This window comes from Chanos chanos, chromosome 7, assembly GCF_902362185.1.
Source record: "Chanos chanos chromosome 7, fChaCha1.1, whole genome shotgun sequence".
NCBI classification, from domain to species: Eukaryota; Metazoa; Chordata; class Actinopteri; order Gonorynchiformes; family Chanidae; genus Chanos; species Chanos chanos.
Window position 1 is genome coordinate 9,927,653 of NC_044501.1, and position 22,638 is coordinate 9,950,290.

Here is a 22,638-nt window from a genome sequence, read left to right on the forward strand (position 1 = left end):
TTTAAATTGGGTCTAAGGAGAGTAAACAAACTTCTGTAAATCAAAGACCACTCCATATGTGCACATATACATTATCCCCGGAGGAGGGAGGTATTTGCTGCGCTGTGCCCCCAAAACAATAGGAGTGCCAACTAGATGTGCAGTTACAGCCCAACTTGGATGATGGATGTTGTCGCTAGCTGACCTTCATTATTCTTGAAACAACTGCTTATTTTCATTTCTTGGAAATTACAACCTTACTGTAATCCTATAGTCGAAATGTTTTCAAGTATCATAGCATCTTTAGCTTGATAGTAACATAACTGAGAGAGCTAAACGAGCGCTACATGAAGCTAGCAGGCTATCGAAGTTTAGCGAACTAGTAATCCTCTGTCTTTCCTGATTCGGACGGGACAAAGCGGTTTTCAACTGTCTTTTATATTAATGCTGTTGGTAAGTGACTCCTGGTTTGTGATTAAATCTGTATATGAAGAGGCCTAGATAGAGCTAACTTAGTTAGGCAACTCTGGTTTCCCTGTTGCTAGCTCCCACAACTAGCAAGACTGTTTACATTTGTGACCTAATACTGGCTAGCTAGCGAGACAGTGTGTTCCTGGCTGACATCTGCTTTAAGAGATGATTTTGAGAGGACAAGTTGACGTGAATACTTGCTATTCATATTGCAAATTAAAAGACTGTCTCATTATTTGTTCCGACGTGATGAAACTTTACCTTGGATTCCCTAAAACCGAAAGCTCAGGTCGACGTTTGCGTCTTTAACAAACTGCTTTGTCTATATTTCTACATTTTATTCAACTTTGTCCGTTTACACCAACATTATTATCAGTCTCAAGTTCTCCTGAGATTTTTTTCCTTCTTCTTACAGGTTTCATATTCTGTCGTTCCTCTCATCTGTATTACCCGTTTTCTCGACATCTGCACGGTCTCGAAAGGAAAGGAATAAAGATCTCTGCAATGAAATCACCGTAACACCGTAACAGGTATAAAATGGCAGCAGAGCTGTACCCTACAAAGAAACTGACCCCAGTATCAGCTACTGCAACTGCCGTCCAGCAATTCCAGCAACAGAACGTCAGCAACAACAACAATACCATTCAGGGCTGCAACTGGCAGGGTCTTTACCCTACCATCCGTGAAAGGTAGGGTCAAATTATCTTGAGTATCTTTTGAGATATGAAAGCTTGGTACTAAACAATTGTCATAATTTAAACACATTAAAATATCCTTAATAATGTTTTGTGCATAATGGCCCGATTACATATTAGGCTAATACACTTGGTGTACAGCATGGTTCACTGAACATCAGTTAACACAAATGCCAAAGTAGGCTATTTAGCTACAGAGCATGTGAATTCTGCATATTTAGCTCTGTTGCAAACGGCTGTCCCGTACTCCCAGAACAGTTGTGACATAAAAGGCATACAGAGGAAGTTAGTCGTTTGTAACTGTCTGTGCCAGCACATTAGACAATGGCTCATTGATATTACTGTACATAATGGCATCGTTGTTTTTTACCCATGCAGAAATTCAGTCATGTTCAACAATGAGCTGATGGCAGATGTCCACTTTGTGGTTGGCCCTCCCGGTGCGACACAGAGAGTCCCGGGACACAAGGTTAGCGCCTGACCTTGGTGTGACGATTATTTTCATATCAGTATCCGTTTTCTGAACAATTTTTACTTTGATTTGTAGAAGAAAGGGGCCCATTGCCAGTCTGGCTGAGAAAGCTAGTGAAAATGGAACTTTGTGCTATCCTCAGAATCCCTGGCAGTTAATCTGTTGCCGTGGTAACACTCTTTGCTTGTTTGTTCTAAATTCTCCCTTGTTTCTCTGCCTCAGTATGTCCTGGCCGTAGGCAGTTCTGTGTTCCACGCCATGTTTTACGGAGAGCTGGCAGAGGATAAGGACGAAATCCGTATCCCTGACGTGGAGCCGCCCTCTTTTCTGGCCATGCTGAAGTAAGACCACCTCTCTGTTCCTAGCCTCACTAGGAGATGTGTTTTTACAGCTGTCATAACCATCTCTCTCTCTCTCTCTGTCGCTCTCTCTCTCTCTCTCTCTCTCTCTCTCTCTCTCTCTCCCTTTTCTCCCCCTCTCTCCAAACTTCCGTCCATTCCTGCCCTCCTCCTCCTCTCTTCCATCCACTTACTCCTTCCTTCCCTTTCTTTGTCTTTCTGAAGGTACATCTATTGTGATGAGATTGACCTCTGTGCTGACACTGTGCTTGCCACCCTCTACGCTGCCAAGAAATACATCGTTCCCCACCTGGCTCGAGCTTGCGTCAACTTCTTGGAGACCAGCCTCAGTGCCCGTAACGCTTGCGTGCTGTTGTCCCAGAGTTGCTTGTTCGAGGAGCCTGATCTGACCCAACGCTGCTGGGAGGTGATCGACGCCCAGGCCGAACTGGCCCTAAAATCGGAGGGTTTCTGCGACATCGACGTCCAGACCCTGGAGAGCATCCTCCGGCGCGAGACCCTCAATGCCAAAGAAATGGTGGTGTTCGAGGCGGTGCTGAACTGGGCAGAGGCCGAATGCCACCGTCAGGATCTTCAGCCGACCATCGAGAACAAGCGCCTGGTCCTGGGCAAGTCCATCTACTTGATCCGGATCCCGACCATGGCCCTCGAGGACTTCGCCAACGGTGCCGCGCAGTCCGGAATCCTCACGCTCAACGAGACCAACAACATCTTCCTGTGGTACACGGCGGCCAAGAAACCGGAGCTCCAGTTTGTCTGCAAGCCTCGGAAAGGCCTCACGCCTCAGAGGTGTCACCGCTTCCAGTCCTGCGCCTACCGCAGCAACCAGTGGCGTTACCGGGGCCGTTGCGACAGCATCCAGTTCGCCGTGGACAAACGGGTCTTCATCGCCGGGTTTGGGCTCTACGGTTCCAGCTGTGGTTCCGCCGAGTACCAGGCGAAGATTGAGCTGAAGAGACAGGGCGTGACTCTGGGCTTGGCCGTCATCAAGTACTTTTCCGACGGTTCCAGCAACACGTTTCCCGTGTTCTTCGAGTACCCGGTTCAGGTAGAACCGGACACGTTCTACACGGCGAGCGTGATTCTGGATGGGAACGAGTTGAGTTATTTCGGACAGGAAGGCATGACGGAGGTACAATGCGGGGAAAGTGACGTTCCAGTTTCAGTGCTCGTCAGACAGTACCAACGGTACGGGCGTGCAGGGGGGGCAGATACCAGAGCTCATTTTTTACGCTTGATGGAGACACGAGAGCAGCACTGGTGGTGTAAAACAGTGCTATTCCACCATGGCCCTTAAACCCACGAGATCCACTTTTGCCATCTGCTTTGTACACAGCAAACAGGTTTGTTCAAATTTCAGTTGGATATTGACGTAGCGGTTGACAAAACCAAGCCCCCAAGTAGGTTTTCTGGAATCTTCTCGTGTCGCTAATGTCCTGTGATGATGATAGTATTGTATGAAGGTCTAGAATCGCCATTCTCTTTCTTCTGCAAGTTTGAAGTGACATTCCTTTGAACAATTTACGATTGAAATTGCACTGTTAGATAAGTCATTCCACCTGTGTGTTTTCATTGAATTCTGTGCTGAGAAAAACTGTGTCATTAGCTGCTCCTGGTGTTAACGTCTCTTAGATGATGTAGTAGAAGGGAGGAGACTGAAGCCAAACAACAGTAAACGGTATTCGTCTCCTAACCCCGTCACTGCCAGACCACCATCTTTACAAAGGTAGATGAAGTGTTTGTTTGTTTGTTTTTTAATGAAACAACACTAATTGCTGACTGACAGACGGTCTAAGCTCATGGTAACATTCTCGCCTAATTCTTGTCCAATATTATTACCTAAATGTTTTTTTGGGGTTTTTTTTCAGTCCATGAAGTTTAATCGTTAAACGTTTGCGTGTCTGTGTAAATCTAGAGAAGTACCTTACGACCTGGTCGACGACCTTGCTGCTTTGCACTGAAAGTGGAGCAGTCATTGCTTTACTGTTGCTTTTTCAAGCTCCAAAACTCTTAACGTAACGTCCACAGGTAGTCTTCTTCCCTTAAGTACAATGTAGTCACTAGTACTGTTTTGTTCACTTGTTTGATTGATTGAACAAGTGTAAGTCACATTCCAATCTCAAGGTGATTTCCTGTTTAAGGTTTGAGTACAGATTTGGTGCTCTATAATCATTTGATGCCTTTTCTTTGGGGGGGCGGTAGAGGATGTTAACCTCTTTTGTGAAGCTGTTGTGCTGATTTATTAAAAGATTAGAAGTAATCAATCATATTTGTATTTACCTTTATACATTGTAAAGTATAACCGAGTAAAACACTTATTTTGGTGAGTTTCTAAGATATAAAGAAATATTTGAAAATATTTTATACTAAACTTGTCACTGACGGAATTGTGATGCAATTGTTTCGCAAAGCAAACAAACATAAATAAATAAGTAAATAAAATAAAAGAGGTAGTTATTTTTCTGTTTACAAATGTAACCTTGTTCTTGTTAACGTGTAGATGGAACCAACCCACACCTAAGGAGCACAATTGACATGAGTACACTGTAGAGCGGGGGTAAAAAACCAGTTTGAAAACAGTGAGGTGTGACTGGAATGAGATGGAGATGTTAGTCAGACTGGAGTTAAGACTGGAGTTCTTTACTGGTGCTCTTGTCTGTCTCCAGTCTTGTATGCACAATACATGTTCGGTTTTCCCAGGCTGCACTATTACCATTAACACTAATTTCTTTTTTTTTCTTGTTGAATCCAATTTTTTCAAAGTTTGTCATTAGCAAACATGTATTTATCTGTTTTACTGTAGTAAGCACAACTTCATATTGTTTTTATTTGATCCCTTTACCACAGGGGTGTTCCAGAAAGTGGGTTTAGTGAAAACTCATAGTAAGTAGTAAACCTCCTAATAGAAGAGCCCTCTGGCTTCATTCTCCCCTAGCAAAACAAAGTCATAGGGCTCTTCTATTAGGAGGTTTACTACTTGCGCTGAGTTAACTAAACCTCACTAAACCTGCTTTCTGGAATACCCCTCCAGTTCTTTCAGTCACTACCAGTTCATTTCTAGAAGTAATATGGAAGTAGGGTGAGCGACATTCACACTCGCTTACTCACCACATGTGTAATTTTTGTAAATCTTCGTGTAGTAACATGTAAAATGAAGTGACTGTCTCCTAATCCTGCCTTGTGATTGGAGGTTTGCATTTCTTTTAGGGTGGTCTGTAATGAAGAATATCTTATGTTTCATGGAGTGTATTTTAATAAGCCGCAGCACTGATATGCCTGCATTATGAAAAGTGCCAACAGACTCTTGAATGTGTGAATTTGCATTGGTATCCATTTGGAAATAAAACTTTTCTGGTTCATCATGCCTGTTATGACTGTTTCTTTTTTTTTTTTTTTCTTTTTAATGAAGCGACAGAATCAGGAGTAGGGGGATATTATATAAAAGACACACAGACCTGTACACGGTTATTAACAGTTCACTTGATCGTCTTGTAAAGTTTCAAAAACCTTTTCATGAGTTCACGTTACCACTCTCTTATCGGGATGGGTTATGTTTACGCACAGTCACACAATCACTACGGTATCGTTCATTCCTTTTCAGGAAAAAAAAGTGTTCCTGCCTGAGAAGTGACACTTTCAGAGCAGTACTATGTGAACATCACTCAGGGGTCGTCTGGCTTAGAGAAACTCAAGGTCCTGAATCAACTGGGGAAAAAAAAAAATTGACCTCCTCTGTCCAGCGTTTTAACAACATTTAAAAAATATCACATCGGTCAGTTTCTCTCTCTCTCTCTCTTTGTCAATCTATTTCGTCCTCTGTTTCTTGCGGGCCTGATGCTGGTCCGTCTTGTTTTTGACGGACTTGATCAGTAAGGCCAGACCGGGGTCCATGGCTTTCTGTGAAGTCTTCCCAGCCTCCGGGGTGACGTCCTGTGTCGGCTCCGCCCGTGCGCTCTTGAGCGCCTCCTCCCGACGCTGTTTCTCCTCTAACTGCTGCTGCTCCTCCCTGCGGCGCTGTTTCTCCTCCACGATGCTCTGTGTGCCTTTGGTCTTCTTGTAGGCGGGGTCGGACGGGTCGAGGTTATAAAGGTGAGAGGTGAACATCGCTTGGAAACGAGGATCCTTCACATCCACCTGAGAGACAAGACAAAGAGAGAAAGATAGGACTTAAAAAAAGGATGATCAATATAAAGGTGAATACAAAAGGTGAATAATCAATATAAAGGTGAAGTGTGTTTTCAAAAACATTTGTACAATGATGATTATGGTGAAGGGAGATCTGTTTAAAAGATCTGTATATATATCTGTATATATATATATATATATAAAACATAAGCCGTGTGAAAAAAAAAAAGTTCAATTCATTTTCAAAAGTTTCAACACTCAAAGATGAAACATGAGTTAAAGTAAATGATGTGTGCATTTATGTAATTCAGCTGTTTCATTAAACAGAATTTGCTGTGTTGAAACAGCAGTGTGTGACTTCGGCTGAAATAGTGAAAACGACAACTCTTAAAACGACAGCGCGACGTAACAGTACTACTCAAATGTCCAGCACGACTCAAAAGGTCAAACGTCCCCCTCCAGTAGACATGACCCGCAGTGACCCTGGACAACCGTGGGGTTCTGACCTGGAAGTCGTCCTCCTCTAGCGGCGTGTTACTCTTCATCAGTTTCTTCCTCTTCTTCTTGCTCAGGTTTTGATGTTCCACGATCTTGTCAAAGTTAAAATGCTTGTGTTTTTCGTCTTCATCGTCATCCATCAGCAATTCCATCTCAGCCTGTGAACAAACAAATACACACACACACACACCACACACACACACCACACACACACATCTGAATAAAGAGTTGTTTCACATTTTGAAGCTGTATTCCTATATATATATATACATTTTTTTTTATTTAAAATCACACATAAAATCACACATTTCACACACGGATTTGAACAAAGCTCTTTTGTCTCCTGTCAGTCACAGCAATCTCACACATCCTGACCTTTTGTTTTTCAAGCTCTTCCTCTTCCTCCGGCGTCCGTTCTTCTTCCGACTTTTTGCTGTTCTTTGTTTTCTTGCTCTTCAGGGATGTTCCTGTTAAAGGTTTGGGGTGCACAGACACACTGTTAGCGCTCACACTGACTCAGGCCTCTGCTCTACAGCTGATTCAACAGAGCCTCAATGCAGACGTACTAAAAACCAATCATCAAAGACTGAAATAGAAATATAGAAATATATATATATATATATATATATGGGTTTCATATTTCTGTTTCTTCACTCTCTTCCAAGTACTCACTATGTTTGGTCTGTTGTGCATAAACAAAATAAAATAAATGAATAAATATTTCACACATAATCCAAATAAAGAAGAAGAAAAGGTGAAAGGAAGGATGAGGAGGGAAAGGAGAGCGTGAGAGGAGCTGAATCCCGACCCACCTGTTTGGCCCAGCTCCTCTGCAAAGAAGGGGTCATCAAGGTCAACATCAGGGGGCAAGTCATCATCGCTGATGTCAGTCTCTGCAGACTCCTGAGTGGACGAGGACATGTTTATTAAATGAGTACGAGGGCGTGTGTGTGTGTGTGTGTGTGTGTGTGAGACAGAGTATGTTGACAGGGGTAAGCCAAAAGACTCTAGAGTTTGCTCGTGTGTGAGGTCGACTGCCTGGTTTCTAAATCTTAATCATATGTATTCACCTTCTTCTGTTTCCTTTTTTCTTTCTTCTTTTCTTTTTTCTTCTGTAGATACTCCTCCCATGGAGTCAGTTTATCCTTTCCTTCCAGTTTCTTCTTTACTAGCTTCTCTGTGGTCTCCTTCAAGCCTAAAACCATCCAAACAACCAAACACACATTACATCTCACATTTACAATATTAACATTCACTCAGAGAGGGAAAATACGAAATGTAATTAGAAGAGAAACAAAACAAGGCTGTGTGAACACCTACGCAATTCACTACATAAAAAAACAAAACAAAAAAAACCCCCAATGCTAACTGTTTTTAACTGGATCCTCCATGGAGTCACACCGCATTCAGCTGAGTGATCGTTTATGAAACTGCAGGCCACTGGAACCATCTCGGCTCTGACCGTACCTGGAACCCAGGTGATCTCCATCTCCATGTCTTTGTCTTTCTCCTTCTGGTCTCTCTCCTGAATCCCCTTCAGCAGTTCTCTGTACTTGGCAATCTGCTCTGTGTCGTTCTTCTTGGGCTTTTTCGACTTCTTCTGTCCCTCACTTTCCGCTTCAGCCGGTTTCTCCGCAGCTGATCCAAAAAAACAGACTCATGTGAATGAATCAAGGTTTATACCTTTACAGGAAACCACAAATAACCAAATTCACACTGTCGTACTTGCAGCTACACAAACTTTCATTTAGGTAGATGAATAACCTTACACTAAAATTTCACACACTACTTGCTGAAATGTCAGACCAACAGTCGGTAAAGTTCACTGGCAGAATGATCCTGAAACAAAATACAGAGTGACTTACCCTCTTCCTCCTCTTCTTCTTCCTCTTCCTCCTCTTCCTCGCTGGAGGAGGCCAGGTAAGCCTTAAAATCCATCTCCAGAAGCTCGTCCTTATTAAACTTGCGGTTGAGCGCTGTAACTCGGTCGTGGTCTGTTTCATCCCACGTCAGGTCCACCTACACACAGACACACACGCACTGTAATTACACACACTGGTTGTGATATTAGTACATTTCCAATAACCTCGTATTTTATACCGTTCCTGCCTATCAAATGTAATTGATTTGACCTCTATCTTGACCCTTGACCTCTATCTTATGTGAACAGACGCTGGAGTGGTTCTGACCTTTGCCGTGGTGGTGGTTGAGGACGTGAACAGTTTGGGTTTGTACGTGGTGTAGTCTACGTCAGTGGCCACTTCCTTAGGCTCGTCATCGAACGTCACGTCATCCGGAATAAAGCTGCTCAGAAAACATAAACAAACAAATAAATAACTGAAAGGCCGAGAGAAAAGAAATATCAGAGGAATATGACGCTGATGAAGGTGCTGGAACAGTCACACAAACTAACACCACACAAATCCCCCAAATGCTCACATTTCTACTCTGTACATTTAAAGAAACAGAAATAAACTCATAAACTTCTTACATTATATTGCGGGTTCCCAATGTTTTTTTGTCAGGTGAACATTTTTAAACCCAAATTATTTTCCTGAAGCACCCCCCTTTAAGATTTTAACTAAATTCATTTAATCTGAAATTGACATTTCAGTCACAATCCCAAGAACCCCCTACAGTTCCGCCACAAACCCCTGGACTAGGTTATCAGACGTAATACTGGTATAAAACTGACTGGACCGTCTCAATTCAAACGGTAATCCAGTAGCATTGTACATGCTGGAGCCAGAGAGGAATCAGTATTTGGCGTTGTTAAGTGAGAGAGGTTTCTTATCTACTCACCGTAGGTCGAGCATGGAGCAGCTGCTTTCGTATTCGAACCCGTCACACTCCTCGTAGATCTTCGCCGCCGTTTCCGGCGAATCGCACTCCACCACGGCGTAATAATACCTCATCCGCTTAAACTGATAATCACGCACTTTCTCTCGGTAAATCCTGTTGCACAAAATAACTCAGATCAGCTGGGAAGAATAACAGAAAACATTTCTGTCACGACATTTCAACCTTCACTGACTAAATTATGATTGTGTTCAATCATAACATAAACAATCAACAAAACATGTACTGCTAATCAGTAATATTTGTTATGTTGTGTGGCTCTTGTTTATTGGCAGCAGAAGACCAACGTAATATTTCTCTTTGTCAAAACATATTTAAAAGGAACCATTTTAAAGGTCACTTTCATCAAGTGAAAGCTATTTAAAAAGTATTCTCTAACCCAGAGCTTGACTAAGCCAAAGAAAAGCAAGATTTTAAGTCTATTGCACGCAAAACGGAGACTCAAGTTTCCAGCTTATGCAGTGTTTTCCTGACAATCAAACGGGCCTGTCTCTGTAAAAGTCATTAAAGGGGAATATTTTTAGTAAAGAGGGTTTAGTAAAAACCTGATCCTGTCTGGGAGGCGCAGTGCTTTTACCCTACCTCTGCTCCTCCGTGTCCTCCTCAGGGTCCTCTGGGAGAGTGGTGAGCTCCAGCGGTCCCTGGGTCTCCTCCGCCTTCATCCGCTCCTTCCCAAACTCGGACGGGTAGATCTGAACCACGCACACACACACACACACACACACACAAACACACGCGTACAGTTCACGGTTACACAAAACGTCTCTGGTTTGCGTTTCTCTCCCTTTTCTCGGATTTGTAGGACATTTTACTAAGCAAATCTGCTACTAAATAATGAAGAACGAAATGAAATCATCCAAAATGTTATAAAAATGAATTTAGTGTGAATTTTCTTTTATTTTAATCTTTTATTACAAGAAACATAGTAAATAATAATAATAAAGAAATGTAGTATATAGTATAAAAGAAACGTAAAAGGTATTTTAACATAAAAGGAGAACAGGTTACCTTGACAGAGAGCACCACTCCACCTTTAGGTTTAAAAGAGTTCAGCAGGGCCAGCAGGTCTTTAGCCTTGATCCTGTCCCAATCCATGTTACACACAGCCAGCCTCCGAGACATCTGACCAAACCGACCAACACAACACCGTTCACTTTTCAGAACATCAGTCTCATTCATACATTCATTTATATAACACACAGCCAGCCTCATAACATCAGTCTCATTCATACAGTCATTTATATAACACACAGCCAGCCTCCGAGACGTCTGACCAAAACAACACCGTTCACTTCTCATAACGTCAGTCTCATTCATACATTCATTTATATAACACACAGCCAGCCTCCGAGACGTCTGACCAAATACCCTCACACAACAACCTCCACTTCTCATACTGTCAGTCATATATTCATTCCATAGCACTACTACGACCACACACAAAAAAAGTTGGTTCCGGGTGAAATCTTTACTGTAGATTTAAGCCATTCTGTCAGATAATGACCAATCATTTTAATGTTTAACTCAATTACAATGCACGTTGACCTGTCAGACAATGTTAGAACTGTCATTGAAAGACTCGCTCTTATTTTTGTAACTGAATTAAATAATGACTGCAACAAAAATGTGCATAAATCATTTGACTAAATTCATTTGTGTTAAAAAAAAAAAATTAAAACACTTTCTGAAACAAAAACATTGGAATGAATGAATCGGTGCCAAAAACAAAAAAAAAGCGTGAGTTTACAAAGAGATAACGGCTCTATTTTTTTTTTCTTTTTTTTATAGTGAGGACGAAAACTCACATCGTCAGACCGAGGAGCGTCTTTCCACATCTCGCCCCAGTCGTGCTGTATCTCCTCTTCCTCACGATGAAGAATTTTCTCAATTTCGTCTTCTTCATCATCATCCTCATCTGAGCTTGTCTCGATGTTTCCCTTCCCTCTGGCCAGGTCGGGGCCGCTGTCATTGTCCTCTTCCTCCTCCTCAGACTGAACGTCACTCTCATCTTCATCACCCTCATCTTCCTTGGCGCCGTCGTCTTCCTCCTCCTCCTCCTCACTTCCCTCAGACACGCTTTCGTCCATGTCCATATCACCATCTTCATCTTCATCACCTTCAGAGTCGTCTTCCTCCTCTTCCTCACCTGTCAAAACAAAACTCTTTATGATAAGCAAGTTAACCACATAACAACAGTTCAATTACTCTAACACTCACAGTTTTACGTTTGCACTACAAAAGACTTCATCATATCTGCTATCAGGACGATCGCAACCTTTTTCTTAGCAATCCTTAGATTGCAAGCAATACTGATCAGAGATCAGCATTTAGGCTTGATCCGTCCACATTGGTCAGGTTTACCTTCTTCAGTCCTGAAAGCGTTTTGACATCTGAATTCTGAATAACAATCTGACCTAAACCATTCAAGACAGTAGTGATCACAGCTCCAAACAAGTGGACCAAAATTTGAGAAAGGTTATGCTTCTTTTTACCTTCTTCAAACACCTTCACCCCTCTGGTTGGCTCTTTTCCTTTGGTTTTATCAGCTTTGCCAACATCAGCTGACCTCAAGGCCTTTTTGCCTTTTTTTGCGACCTTCTCTGTCAAATCTTCGTCCTCTTCTGCATCGTCAACGTCTGGCTCATGTTCAGCATCTGGCTTTGATTTTGTCTTCTTCTTCTTTTCCTTTTTCTTCTCTTCCTTTTCTTCGGGTACGTCGGACTGTTCAGAGTCAGACAGGTTGTAGAAGCGCTTCAGATCTTCGGCCGAGGAGTGGTTTACCGGTCGGCCGCGCTTGTCGACCGTGTATTTCAGTTTAAAACGCTCATCGTGGAACATGGACTGGAAACGCTTATCGATTTTGATCTTGCGTTCCTTTTCGGGCATCTCCCAGAAACGAGGGTCTTTTTTAATTTTGGCAAAGCGGTCATCGCCGCTCTGATCCTTTCTACCAGGCATGGTGATATATTGATGTTAGCCTGATTTGAGAGGAAAAACCTGAGTGAACGCAAAAGAGAAGAAGCACAGTTAGAACTTGGCTTTCAGCCCATGCCGGAAAATCAATAGCTCATTCAACATAATAAACTTATATTAATAATTACTACGTACGTAAGTACAAAATAATTACTCAGTAAGAACACCGGTATGACCACACGTGATGACACATTGGTAGGCGCACAGTGCATGCGATGGTTTAAGCATGACATTAGACTTAGTACGCAAATAACACATAACTATTCAGGTGCTTATATTAAAGTCGGACGACACCTTTAGCTGTAAGACAATGCTAAATGTTCATGCTCAGTCATCAACACAACTTAACGTCGATGTCCATTACGTGTGTAATGTATGAAATGGTAAAAGACAAAATAATACAGTTTTATTGAGGTGTCTGCGCCAATTTAAAAAATAATTCGGAGCAGAGAATATCAGTGTATCCTAACAGTCACCTGTCAGAAACAGGGACTCAAGCATTAGGCTGTACAAACATATGAACTTTAAGACGACCACAAAATAGATACTTAAATGATTAAGTTAGTCATAAACTGTACATAAACACTGCACAGTTAAGTATTTAGAAAAATTCACACTGTCAGTTAGCCAGGTTGCTAGCGACCATGTAAGCCTCTTAAACACAAGAACAAAAACTCGCTAGCACGCACGCGGCATTGCGTCCACAAGACCGATAGTCAAGTAAGTCAGTCACATATAAATACATGTGTTAAATGTGTTTATACCTTACCAGATAATTTATCACCACAAAAAGATACACTTAGGACTAGTAAACTTCATGGTTATCCACGTGTTCTCCCAACATGCAATACGTCTCTGACCTTTCTGTTTCCCCACCCCTCTTTTCCTACGGCATGCCAGACGGTTCAAATCAGTTTAGCTGCGCTTTCTTCTCTTAATTCTTTCCGTTCCGAAAGCAACTTAACTCATGAAAACTTACCAGTAAAAATCACATGGGTCAAATGCATTGTCAAGTTATTATATTTAAACGTTAAAAACAAGCAGAAGATATTTAGAGTCGTTTAATCAACTTACTTGCTATTACACCAACGCCCCTGTTCCACAGCGTTTAATCCAGTTCCACATTTTCACGACAACGTCGTAGACTTTGTTGTTATATTACGAAAAGGTCAACCTAGCCGAGTGAGACACATTTCAGTGATGCGGTGATTTGAATTCGAATTTCTTTTTTTTTAGTCTTCGTTGACATGTCATCTTGAAATCTATTCGTAGTGAGACAAGAATGAATAATTATCTAAGCAGTCGTAGTCTTAGAGGCATTTGTGTTTGCCAGAATATCCTCAAATCTTGCAGAATCAGGTCGTCTGCGTTACAACGGGTTGAATGTCAGAGAGGTATCCTTACAGATCATGTAAAAGTTCCATCTGGCAACGAGTTTCTGTCAAAATCACTTAATAATTTTTCACGATGCACAACGGTACAGAGGCGTCTCTCCGGCAGGCCAGGTGGTGCTATGAATGTATTTGACAGAACCATGAAGCGACAACAGAAGAAATGGGCATTCTCTTTAGAAGACAACAACAAATATGATTATCTAAGAGACGAGGTTGGTCTATCCAGTATAATTTAAACTTGTACTGTATTTTTATGGCAAACAGGTTTCCAGTATTTACTTGACGTTGTATTTTTCCTGCAGGTTGGCAGCAGAGTTGCAGACAGAGTTTACGATATTGCGAGGTAACTGTCCAGTGCGGGCTACTATTTCAGGCTAATCATTTAGTGCACAAATGACTGACTGAAGTGGGTTTTTTTTCTGTATGAAGTCAACATTCTGAATATAATCGTTATTTCAGAACATTCCCGTTGGCTCTAGATGTGGGTTGTGGAAAAAGTCACATTGCTGAACATTTAAGCAAGGTAAACGGCACGTTAATTCATCGAGACATTCTAACTTTACCGCGTACTCACGGGCTGTGTTTGGTCTAACGTTATGCTTTCCTTTCTTTACAGGAAGTAGTTGAACGCTTTTTCCTCACCGATATATCAGATAGTTCACTGGTAAGTTAAAGTGCATCTTACTGTCTGGCGCAATTTTTTGTACTGAAGTACTGCCGTTTGAATTTACGTTTGCACTGACTGAGTGAATTAAGAATAACTCCCCTCCTCCTTCACATATGTCGTTTCTCTGTCAGAGGCTTAAAAAAGATTGTGAGATGCCGACCCACTGTGTGATGGCAGATGAGGAGTTCCTGCCTTTTAAAGAAAACACCTTTGACCTGGTGGTTAGCAGTCTCAGGTGAACCTCATATACGAGGAGTGTGCATCCACAGCGGTCCAAAATACAATGTCTGCACCATTTAGCAACATGAGGCAGGGTACATTAACATATTCAAATACGATTTTCTGTTTCTCTGTTAGCCTACATTGGATCAACGATCTCCCTGGAGCTTTAAGACAGGTATCTTTGCATTTCTGTCTCTTTCTTACATTGAAGAAGTGTGAAGTTTGTTTTCCACTAAATGCCTGACAATCCACCCTTCTCTTCTTCTTCTCTCTCTCTCTCCTTCTCTCTCTCTCTCTCTCTCTCTCTCTCTCTCTCTCTCTCTCTCTCCCACTCTCTCTGTCTCTCTCTCAGATCCATCAGGTCCTGAAACCTGACGGTGTGTTCATCGGGGCAATGGTTGGAGGAGAGACATTGTATGAGTTGCGTTGTTCTTTACAGCTGGCGGAGCTGGAGAGAGAGGGGGGGTTCTCCCCCCACGTGTCTCCCTACACGGCCGTCACAGACCTGGGCAACCTCCTGGGCCAGGCTGGCTTCAATATGCTCACTGTGGTCAGTACCGTGGCTCTAGAATATTCTAGTCTGGTTCTGCATTGATCCATATTGCGTTTTTAGAATGCCTGTGTTTTTGAGAAATGAGTTTTTTTGATTGGTTAGTGTTGTAGGTCTAGTGTTCTTTTTCTTTTTTTTTTCTTTTTTTTTTGCTTGTACGTCCATCACGTCACCCTTTTCAGGTGCCTACTTAAGATTTTGTGTGTGTGTGTGTGTGTGTGTGTGTGTGTGTGTGTGTGTGGTGTGTGTGTCTGTGTGTGTGTGTATGTTTGAAAACACAGGACACTGATGAAATTCAGGTTCATTATCCTGGCATGTTTGAAGTCATGGATGACTTGCAAGGTATTGGCCTGTCATTGTAAGATAAATCCCAGTGGTCTCACACTTACACATAGTATTTCTCTTTGTCTTAAAAATGCTGCGCTGTGTGAAGCAGTCACTCTCGAGGTTTTGATTTGTGTTTCAGGGATGGGCGAAAGTAACTGTGCTTGGAATAGAAAGTCTCTTTTACACAGAGACTCTATTCTAGCAGCAGCTGCCATCTACAAAGGTGAGGGCGCTATCAGTGTCACCCTACTCATTCACTGATCCATTCTTCACCGGACTGAACCTAACACGCCACGTCCCAATTAACGTCAGCCAACGTGCATCTAAACGTTTGGTTTTAAATGAGTCTTTTTCACTGTAATGAGGTGTTAATAAAGGTGGTAATATTTTGACTGTGAAAGTCTGAGGTGATATCTCACTTCCAGTCAGTTTTATATTAGCCGCTGACCTGACTCTGACGTGGCATAGTTATTTTTGATGTTTATCTGTCTCTGTTAGAAATGTACGGCAGCGAGGATGGGTCTGTTCCCGCCACTTTTGAGATCCTGTACATGATTGGCTGGAAACCACACGAATCACAGGTGAGTAGAGTTTTACTGACCATGACTTATTCGTGTTTGGAGCGGTCAGACCAGTTCTTGGGTGAAATAATCATGGATTTTAATTCCTGTTCATGCGTCTTTTTCTAGGCAAAACCAGCAAAAAGAGGCTCGGCTGACGTGTCTTTCGCTGACCTGTCAAAGATTGGCCAACCGGAATCCAGCAAGAAATCATAGGAATAAACTGCATTCTCGTTGTTGATGTCGTTTTTTTGTCAGATTAACACTTAAGTTATGCCTTTGTGTGTTTTCAAAGGTTACACACAAATAGCGCGCCCCCCCCCCCCATCAAACTTTCACCAGACGTAAATAAACTGTAAGAATTTATTATGGTGATATACAGTCCATAATTTCTCTTTTGCTAAAAGATTTTTTTTTTTTTTTTACGTGTGGAAATACAAATGCATAAATAATGAATGGCTGTCCATTATGCAAATCATTATATAGTTCACAAATCATCATTCTACAGCTGTTGAAAATATGTCATAATTTGCATTGCTAAATATGGTATTTTGGCCATATATTGATTTATACGTTTTTTGTTTTGTTTTTTTTTTTTAGCTAAGTCACTCACAGAGTTGATCTTTTTCACATCAAATCTACATCATGTCATGACCCAAAAAAACAAACAAACAAAAAAAAACAACAACAACAACAACATCAAATGTTCAAGCATGTATCAGGAAAAAAAAGAAAACAGTTGTAATTCAAATTGTACAATCCCTTTTACCTTCAGAGATATTGCTACATACACCTTAAGAAAATAAACACCTTTATACAGTTAATCTACAGATATACACATTCACGCAACTCTAGTATGCTTATGGCTTTTGTATGTAACTGACTACACAAATGAAGTATCAGACTGATAGATCTAGTAGGTCCATACTCTGAAATATGAGTGTGTGTGTAGACAACAAATGCAGTTTACATTCAGAACATTTCGACGTCTTCCCAGTCCCGTTTGCTTTACATAAACCATTATACCGACAGGACCCGATACCATTGTGAACGATCAGAAACGTGTTTCAGCTGGTCACCCTAAAGCCACCAAACTCAGACAGGAGAAAGACCATTCCGAAACAGAGTAATACGTGTAGATAGTCATGTGACGCAAACGACGTTGGCCTCGTTCCAAGCCGACAAATATGACCTGACTTGACTGAGGATCCGATGTGTACTCTTCAACAAGACAAGAAGGCATGGTTGCCGTGGTTACCAGTGATCATGAAGAGGTGAACCTGCGATAATCATTATTACTGTGTTTCAGTGGAAGACGTTAACTAGTTTTTACATATATTCTTTAGTTCTACAAACGCTGCACTGAACACAGCGCGGCAAAAGGTCTTGATTCATTAGTGATTTGGCAAAACTTACGAACTGAGATGGAGAAGGAGAAAGGTGGGAGGGTTTTTTTTTTTTCCCCCGTTATAAACCGATTGTTTTCCCTAAATAATTTCTGTTAAGCTTAGCATAGCAGCACAAAAGCAGCAGACGGAATAACCTATGACATACCCTGTATGAATCCCAAATTATTCAAAAAGTGTTAAAATTATCAGTGTAAATTAACATGACACTGAAAATCCATCAAGCTGCATAGCCATTCAAGTCATTCGATTAGGAGTCGGACAAAAAAAAAATGCCCTTGAAATCAAGCCGAGTAACGTAGTGATAGAAAAAGCAGCACCTATGTTGAAATCAACACAAGTCCCAATATTACCTGTGTTACCTTAGCAATTTGTTACATTTTCAATTGGACTGAAAAATCTGTGACAACTACAAAACAGACAGTACTGAATGTTTCTTGCAGCTTCTCGTTTCATGGTGCAACAAAAGAATCCCACGGACGCGTTTAATGACAGTTTTACGATTAGTCTGTTGTCCCTCATCTACTTTTAAAAGAACTGGAGAAGTAAGGATAAGCCATTTCATTATAAACAACGCGCTACCCGTTAATTAGGTCCAGCTCTTAACACCGCCGCTGTACAGGCACTAAGCTTTTTTTTTTTGGTTCGCTGCTAACTCACAGCTACACGTCTGTCTCACTCTCTTTCCTTTTCTCTCTCTCTCCCTCTCTCTCCCGTAGATTATCTCTCCCCTGACCTGAGTGCATTTTAGTGTTTGTGCGCATGTATGTGTGTGTGTCTGTGTGTGTGTGTTTTTGTCAGCCAGTTCCGTGACTGCTGTAGTCGAAGACGCCCTTCCTGAAGAACGGTGAGATGTTGCAGACTGTGTGTTTGGACAGGATGAGCTCGTTGTCATTTGATCTGAGGGGAGAGTTCGATGACATCATCACCTGAAAGAAGTTCCTCAGGTATCTCTGTGAGGGAGAGAGGGAAGAAAAGAGATAAGGTAAAAAAAAAAAAAAAAAGGCAGGAGAAAAAAGGAGAGAATTTTTTTGTAACAGTGTTTAAAAAGAAACATTTTCCTCACAGGCCAACTATCAAAAACTACCCGAATCGACAAATCTCAAAACAAAACAAAACACAAAATGAATCTCTTCACTCTGAAGTGGCAGTGTCGTGTCATACCTCCAGCTGATTCCGTCGCTCGGCAACCATCCTCTCGTCACGGTTTCCAAAGAGTTTTTTAGGAGGGAACTCCAGGGCTGCTAACTGTAACGGTGTTCAAAAGGTACAGTTATAAAAGTTACAACTTAAACACACAAGCAAAGAGAATATGTATGTGTGTTACAGTTCAGTGCACTGTCCTGCAGATTCATACCTCTGGGTATTTTAATTTGAGCGATTTGTGCATTTCTCGAAAGCGGCTGTAGCGTCTGAACACCGTCCATGTCTCATCCAGCACTGTGATCTATCAAGAGAAAAAAATCAAACCATGGTGCCAAAAATGACAAGACTCCTACAACTGAATAACTGTACTTCTGAAGTGGCAGGATATAACTGAAAGATACAATCAGACTGCAGTTCAGGACAGAGATATTAAAGAAACTGCAGGTACTCGATATTAAAACGACCGCTTTTTTCCACAATATCTTCATCTCTTCATACTGTGTTTTCTTGCCCAGTAGCTGAAAGGAGTGTGTGTGTGTGTGTTTGTGTGTACTTAGAGATGAATCCTGACCTTGACCTCAAACTCAAAGTGTTCGTCTTTGCCTTGACCACGCAGCACGTAGCGAGGTATATGGATCTTCACTGGGTCCTTCAGACGCTCAGGACTGGGGTCCAGAGGCACGGTCACAAGCCGATGCTGCAGCAGCGAGAGAGACAGGGAAAGAGAGAGAAAGAGAGAGAGAAAAACAGTGTGTGTGTGTGTGTGTGTGAGAGAGAGAGAGAGAGAGAGACAGTGTGTGTGTGTGTGTGTGTGTGAGTGAGAGAGAGAGAGAGAGAGAGAGAGAGACAGGGACAGGGACAGGGAGTGAGACGAGTGAGAGAGACAGAGAGTGAGAGAGAGAGAAACAGTGTGTGTGTGTGAGAGAGAGAGACAGAGAGAGAAACGGAGAGAGAGAAACAGTGTGTGTGTGAGAGAGAGAGAGAGAGAGAGAGAGAGAGAGAGAAATGGAGAGAGAGACAGTGTGTGTGAGAGAGAGAGAGTGAGGTAGAGAGAGAGTGTGAGAGAGAGGACACGAGAATCACACATGAACAGTATCTGGTAGGAGTTACGTCAGTTACTCTGTGGTTGTTTGTGGTTCACTTGTACTCAGTTTTATGAGGAGTTATCGAAAACCATACCTCATATTTTCGTCTCCTTTGATCGATGCGGTTCCTATCGTTGTCCTGTTAAGAAAGAGATGGAATCAGACAGATTTAACTGATTGGTTTTTTTTTTTTTTTTACAACTTTAGGCCTTAATTAAGGAGGCTTTTAACCACGAAAAAACCAAACGGGCACTCTGGAGACATGTGCTGAGCGCACGGACATAATTCATCCACATGTCAACAGGGATTCTCAAATAAAAGAATAAAAGGATTGTTTTCATTCCACATTCAGAAATCACATTTGAGAAGAGCAGGAGAAAAGAATCAAACAGGGTAGGCTTTCAACAATACTCTGCATGCTCTACAAAGCAGAAGATAGCATCACTAAAGGAAAGAAAGAAAAAAAAAAAAAATCACCAAGTTGACCTGACCCAGCACCGCACAGGACTGTGGGTGATATGTAAAATATTGTGGGTGGAGCATGCACAAATCCCTCCCCCCAATCCAAGCCATTTTCTTTAGTGCATCTGACCAGTGCAGACCTGTGCTTACCTCCTCAGCTAATCTAATAGAACTACTCTCACTAACTTCCTCTTCCTCTTCCTGTGGAGTCAAACAGCTTCATTCAACTCAAAGACAAACATTTCACGAAACTGTCTTCACAGAACAGACTATTAGTGCAAAAACACTGAAGAACTTTTAATTCCATAAAGTGAACTGTTTTGCATTTGTGAAGGGTAGTAAGATGATAAAACAGTTCCACTGCAAATGGAAATTATAAAACAACCCAAAGTCAGATATGATTTTTTTTAAATGTCCTTTTTTTAAACGTATTTTTAAAGGTACCTTGAGAGACTCTGTGGACAGAGAGAGCTCAATGCTACTGTCTCCATTCAGCAAATTCATTTTCTCATGAAGTCGTCTCTGCACCTCCTCTTCAATGTATGCGTTTAACCTGCAGAGGAAAAACAGGAAAACAGGCACACCTCAAATCTACTCGTATGACCTCCACTGAAATGTAACTCTGTGTGTTAGAGATGCACAGTTCAGTCCATCTTATTCAGAGGTCCTGTCACTGTTTGTTTCTAACTGTAACTAAGTATGTCTCTTATTGGCTGAGGAGGACACACACTGATTCATGGGTACAAATCTGTCCATAATTAGAAGGGCAGCCCTCCAGGACAAAGCTTGAGAACACTGTTGTTTATATGCAGCTGGGAGAATGTTGATGAGGTTGTAGTCTGTGTGTGAGTGTGTGTGTGTGTGTGTGTGTGTGAGTGTGTGTATTAAATTGATTAGCAAGACTGCATGTTGAGTCTCTGTGGGAGCTCAAGGGAGTGTGTTTTTATGTTTTTTCATTGATTAGCAAGACTCCACACAGAGTCTAAAAGGGAGCTATAGAGAGAAAGAGTGTGTTTGTGTGTGTGTGTGTGTGTGTGTGTGTGTACCTGTCATCACTGAGTGGCAGGACTGTAGGCAGAGTCTGTATGGGGCTGACAGGGGAGTTGTTAACACTGCTCTTCTCTTCTCCGCCCACTGACAGGCCCCACCCACTGCTCTCCGTCTGACTGATCCTCCGCTTCAGCTGCTGGATTTCCTGCTCCATTCTGATAGGGAAAGAAAGAAAGAAAGAAAGAAAGAAAGAAAGAAAGAAAGAAAAAGATTAAATAGACACGTAAAACCAACAAAACAATATATGGGACAGACAGGGGGAGAAAAAAAAGAAGACAGAAACTACAAAACCAAAAGCCCAAATGCTAAACCTTTACCTCTCTTGGTCCAGTTCCTGTTCTCCGATCCCAGTCTCGCCACCTCCTCCGGTTCCTCCCCGCGCTGTGTGTCCAGGCATAGAAACCGTTCTCCTGCGGCTTTCCTCAGCCTCCGGCTCGAGGGAGATGCTCCTCCGCAGTGCGGAGTGCCTCCTCTCCAGCCGAGCCACGGCCTGCTCCAACGCCTCCCTCTGCTGTTTCTCCCTCGACTCCAGGATCTCCTTCTCTTTCCTCCTCACCTTCTCCTCCTGCCGTGCCACGTTGGCCGTGAACTCGTACGTCTGCTGTAACTGGTGCAGCTGCTTCGCGCTGGCAGAGTACTGAGTCAGGCGCTCCTCCTTCTCCTCCAGCTCCTTCTCCACCTGCAAACGATAGGAGAGGGTGAAACAGACCAGGATACGAGGGAGAAAATGTTTTGAATTTTCTGGGCATTGCATGTTTAGTAATAATTCGAGGGCTAAATGAGTGGAGTGGACTTTCATGGAACAGGACTGTTGAGTAGAAAGGGAGATTTAAATATGTGTTGGCTCCTAAACATGGCTGTGAGATCCACATCCTTTGTGTTAAATTCAAGGAATATTCTAGAATAAGAAATGATTTTGTACATGATGACAATATTTGGACAAAAGGACTAGCATGGCAACTGGCAGTAATTTGTGTGCTTCTGATACTCTACTCTGTGCTTTAAGTAGTAACATTTCTAATAGATGTTCTTCTAACAGCCATGTTTCAAATCATTATAGTGCTTCTAACCATGGTAAAAGCTAGTTTAAAAGCTAGTTCCAGAACATTCTTCAAGCGAAAACAGCAGTACATCTGGTAGTGCTCATTCTTATATCAGTGACTGAAATGGTTTTAGAACGCCAATAGTTCTAGAACCAACTGTGGCTGCTAGTTCTAGAACTGGCTTTATTTGTATTTCTCTGTTCTAATGGCAGACTGACTCCACGTTTTGGACTCACCTGATAGAGGGTCTCATCCAACTCTTTTTCCACCTGATCCTGTGAGCTCTCCAGTACAA

At 42.1% G+C, this 22,638-nt stretch overlaps 4 protein-coding genes across 4 annotated transcripts in view; 2 read left to right on the top strand and 2 right to left on the bottom strand.

Annotated features, from left to right (window-relative positions):
• The first annotated feature begins 887 nt into the window (after positions 1 to 887).
• On the top strand, positions 888 to 3,298 carry btbd3a (BTB (POZ) domain containing 3a). The gene is given in 5 exon segments (XM_030780084.1): positions 888 to 1,139; positions 1,524 to 1,614; positions 1,840 to 1,958; positions 2,181 to 3,117; positions 3,119 to 3,298. Coding segments are annotated over 5 exon segments (1,395 nt in total). The 5' UTR covers positions 888 to 987; the 3' UTR covers positions 3,215 to 3,298.
• A 2,103-nt stretch (positions 3,299 to 5,401) lies between these two features.
• Positions 5,402 to 13,259, bottom strand: esf1 (ESF1 nucleolar pre-rRNA processing protein). The gene is made up of 14 exons (XM_030780750.1): positions 13,201 to 13,259; positions 11,951 to 12,455; positions 11,264 to 11,604; positions 10,467 to 10,580; positions 10,041 to 10,150; positions 9,402 to 9,554; positions 8,789 to 8,903; positions 8,465 to 8,618; positions 8,067 to 8,237; positions 7,670 to 7,794; positions 7,412 to 7,502; positions 6,975 to 7,066; positions 6,608 to 6,757; positions 5,402 to 6,110 (listed from the first exon to the last, which is right to left on the bottom strand). The coding sequence occupies exons 2-14, from the start codon at positions 12,414 to 12,416 to the stop codon at positions 5,781 to 5,783; spliced, it is 2,412 nt and encodes an 803-aa protein (XP_030636610.1). The 5' UTR covers positions 12,417 to 12,455; positions 13,201 to 13,259; the 3' UTR covers positions 5,402 to 5,780.
• Positions 13,260 to 13,713: 454 nt separating this feature from the next.
• ndufaf5 (NADH:ubiquinone oxidoreductase complex assembly factor 5) lies at positions 13,714 to 16,367 on the top strand. The gene is made up of 11 exons (XM_030778943.1): positions 13,714 to 14,037; positions 14,128 to 14,168; positions 14,285 to 14,348; positions 14,442 to 14,489; positions 14,624 to 14,727; positions 14,850 to 14,889; positions 15,067 to 15,264; positions 15,546 to 15,606; positions 15,731 to 15,814; positions 16,090 to 16,172; positions 16,281 to 16,367. Exons 1-11 carry the CDS (start codon positions 13,714 to 13,716, stop codon positions 16,365 to 16,367), a joined length of 1,134 nt encoding a protein of 377 aa, XP_030634803.1.
• A 1,963-nt stretch (positions 16,368 to 18,330) lies between these two features.
• Positions 18,331 to 22,638, bottom strand: part of kif16ba (kinesin family member 16Ba) — a 17,063-nt gene continuing 12,755 nt past the window's right edge. The window contains exons 21-29 of the mRNA XM_030779888.1: positions 22,580 to 22,638; positions 21,618 to 21,979; positions 21,297 to 21,455; positions 20,695 to 20,803; positions 19,883 to 19,927; positions 19,275 to 19,400; positions 18,915 to 19,004; positions 18,722 to 18,805; positions 18,331 to 18,510 (exon numbers count right to left, since the gene is read on the bottom strand). The exon at positions 22,580 to 22,638 is cut by the window's right edge and continues 208 nt beyond it. Of these exons, the coding sequence (XP_030635748.1) occupies positions 18,355 to 18,510; positions 18,722 to 18,805; positions 18,915 to 19,004; positions 19,275 to 19,400; positions 19,883 to 19,927; positions 20,695 to 20,803; positions 21,297 to 21,455; positions 21,618 to 21,979; positions 22,580 to 22,638 (1,190 nt within the window). The 3' untranslated portion in view covers positions 18,331 to 18,354. The remainder of the gene's footprint in view (positions 18,511 to 18,721; positions 18,806 to 18,914; positions 19,005 to 19,274; positions 19,401 to 19,882; positions 19,928 to 20,694; positions 20,804 to 21,296; positions 21,456 to 21,617; positions 21,980 to 22,579) is intronic.

Bases quoted from the DNA above. Each gene is read 5' to 3' on its own strand.
- esf1 (XM_030780750.1), bottom strand. From the start codon at position 12,416: ATGCCTGGTAGAAAGGATCAGAGCGGCGATGACCGCTTTGCCAAAATT. The intron at 10,581-11,263 runs GTGAGTTTTCGT...CGGTTTGGTCAG, and splicing joins ACGCTCCTCGGTCTGACGAT to ATGTCTCGGAGGCTGGCTGT. The intron at 7,503-7,669 runs GTGAATACATAT...TCGTCCACTCAG, and splicing joins AAAAAAGGAAACAGAAGAAG to GAGTCTGCAGAGACTGACAT.
- ndufaf5 (XM_030778943.1), top strand. From the start codon at position 13,714: ATGAATAATTATCTAAGCAGTCGTAGTCTTAGAGGCATTTGTGTTTGC. The intron at 14,349-14,441 runs GTAAACGGCACG...CTTTCTTTACAG, and splicing joins TTGCTGAACATTTAAGCAAG to GAAGTAGTTGAACGCTTTTT. The intron at 14,890-15,066 runs GTATCTTTGCAT...TCTCTCTCTCAG, and splicing joins TCCCTGGAGCTTTAAGACAG to ATCCATCAGGTCCTGAAACC.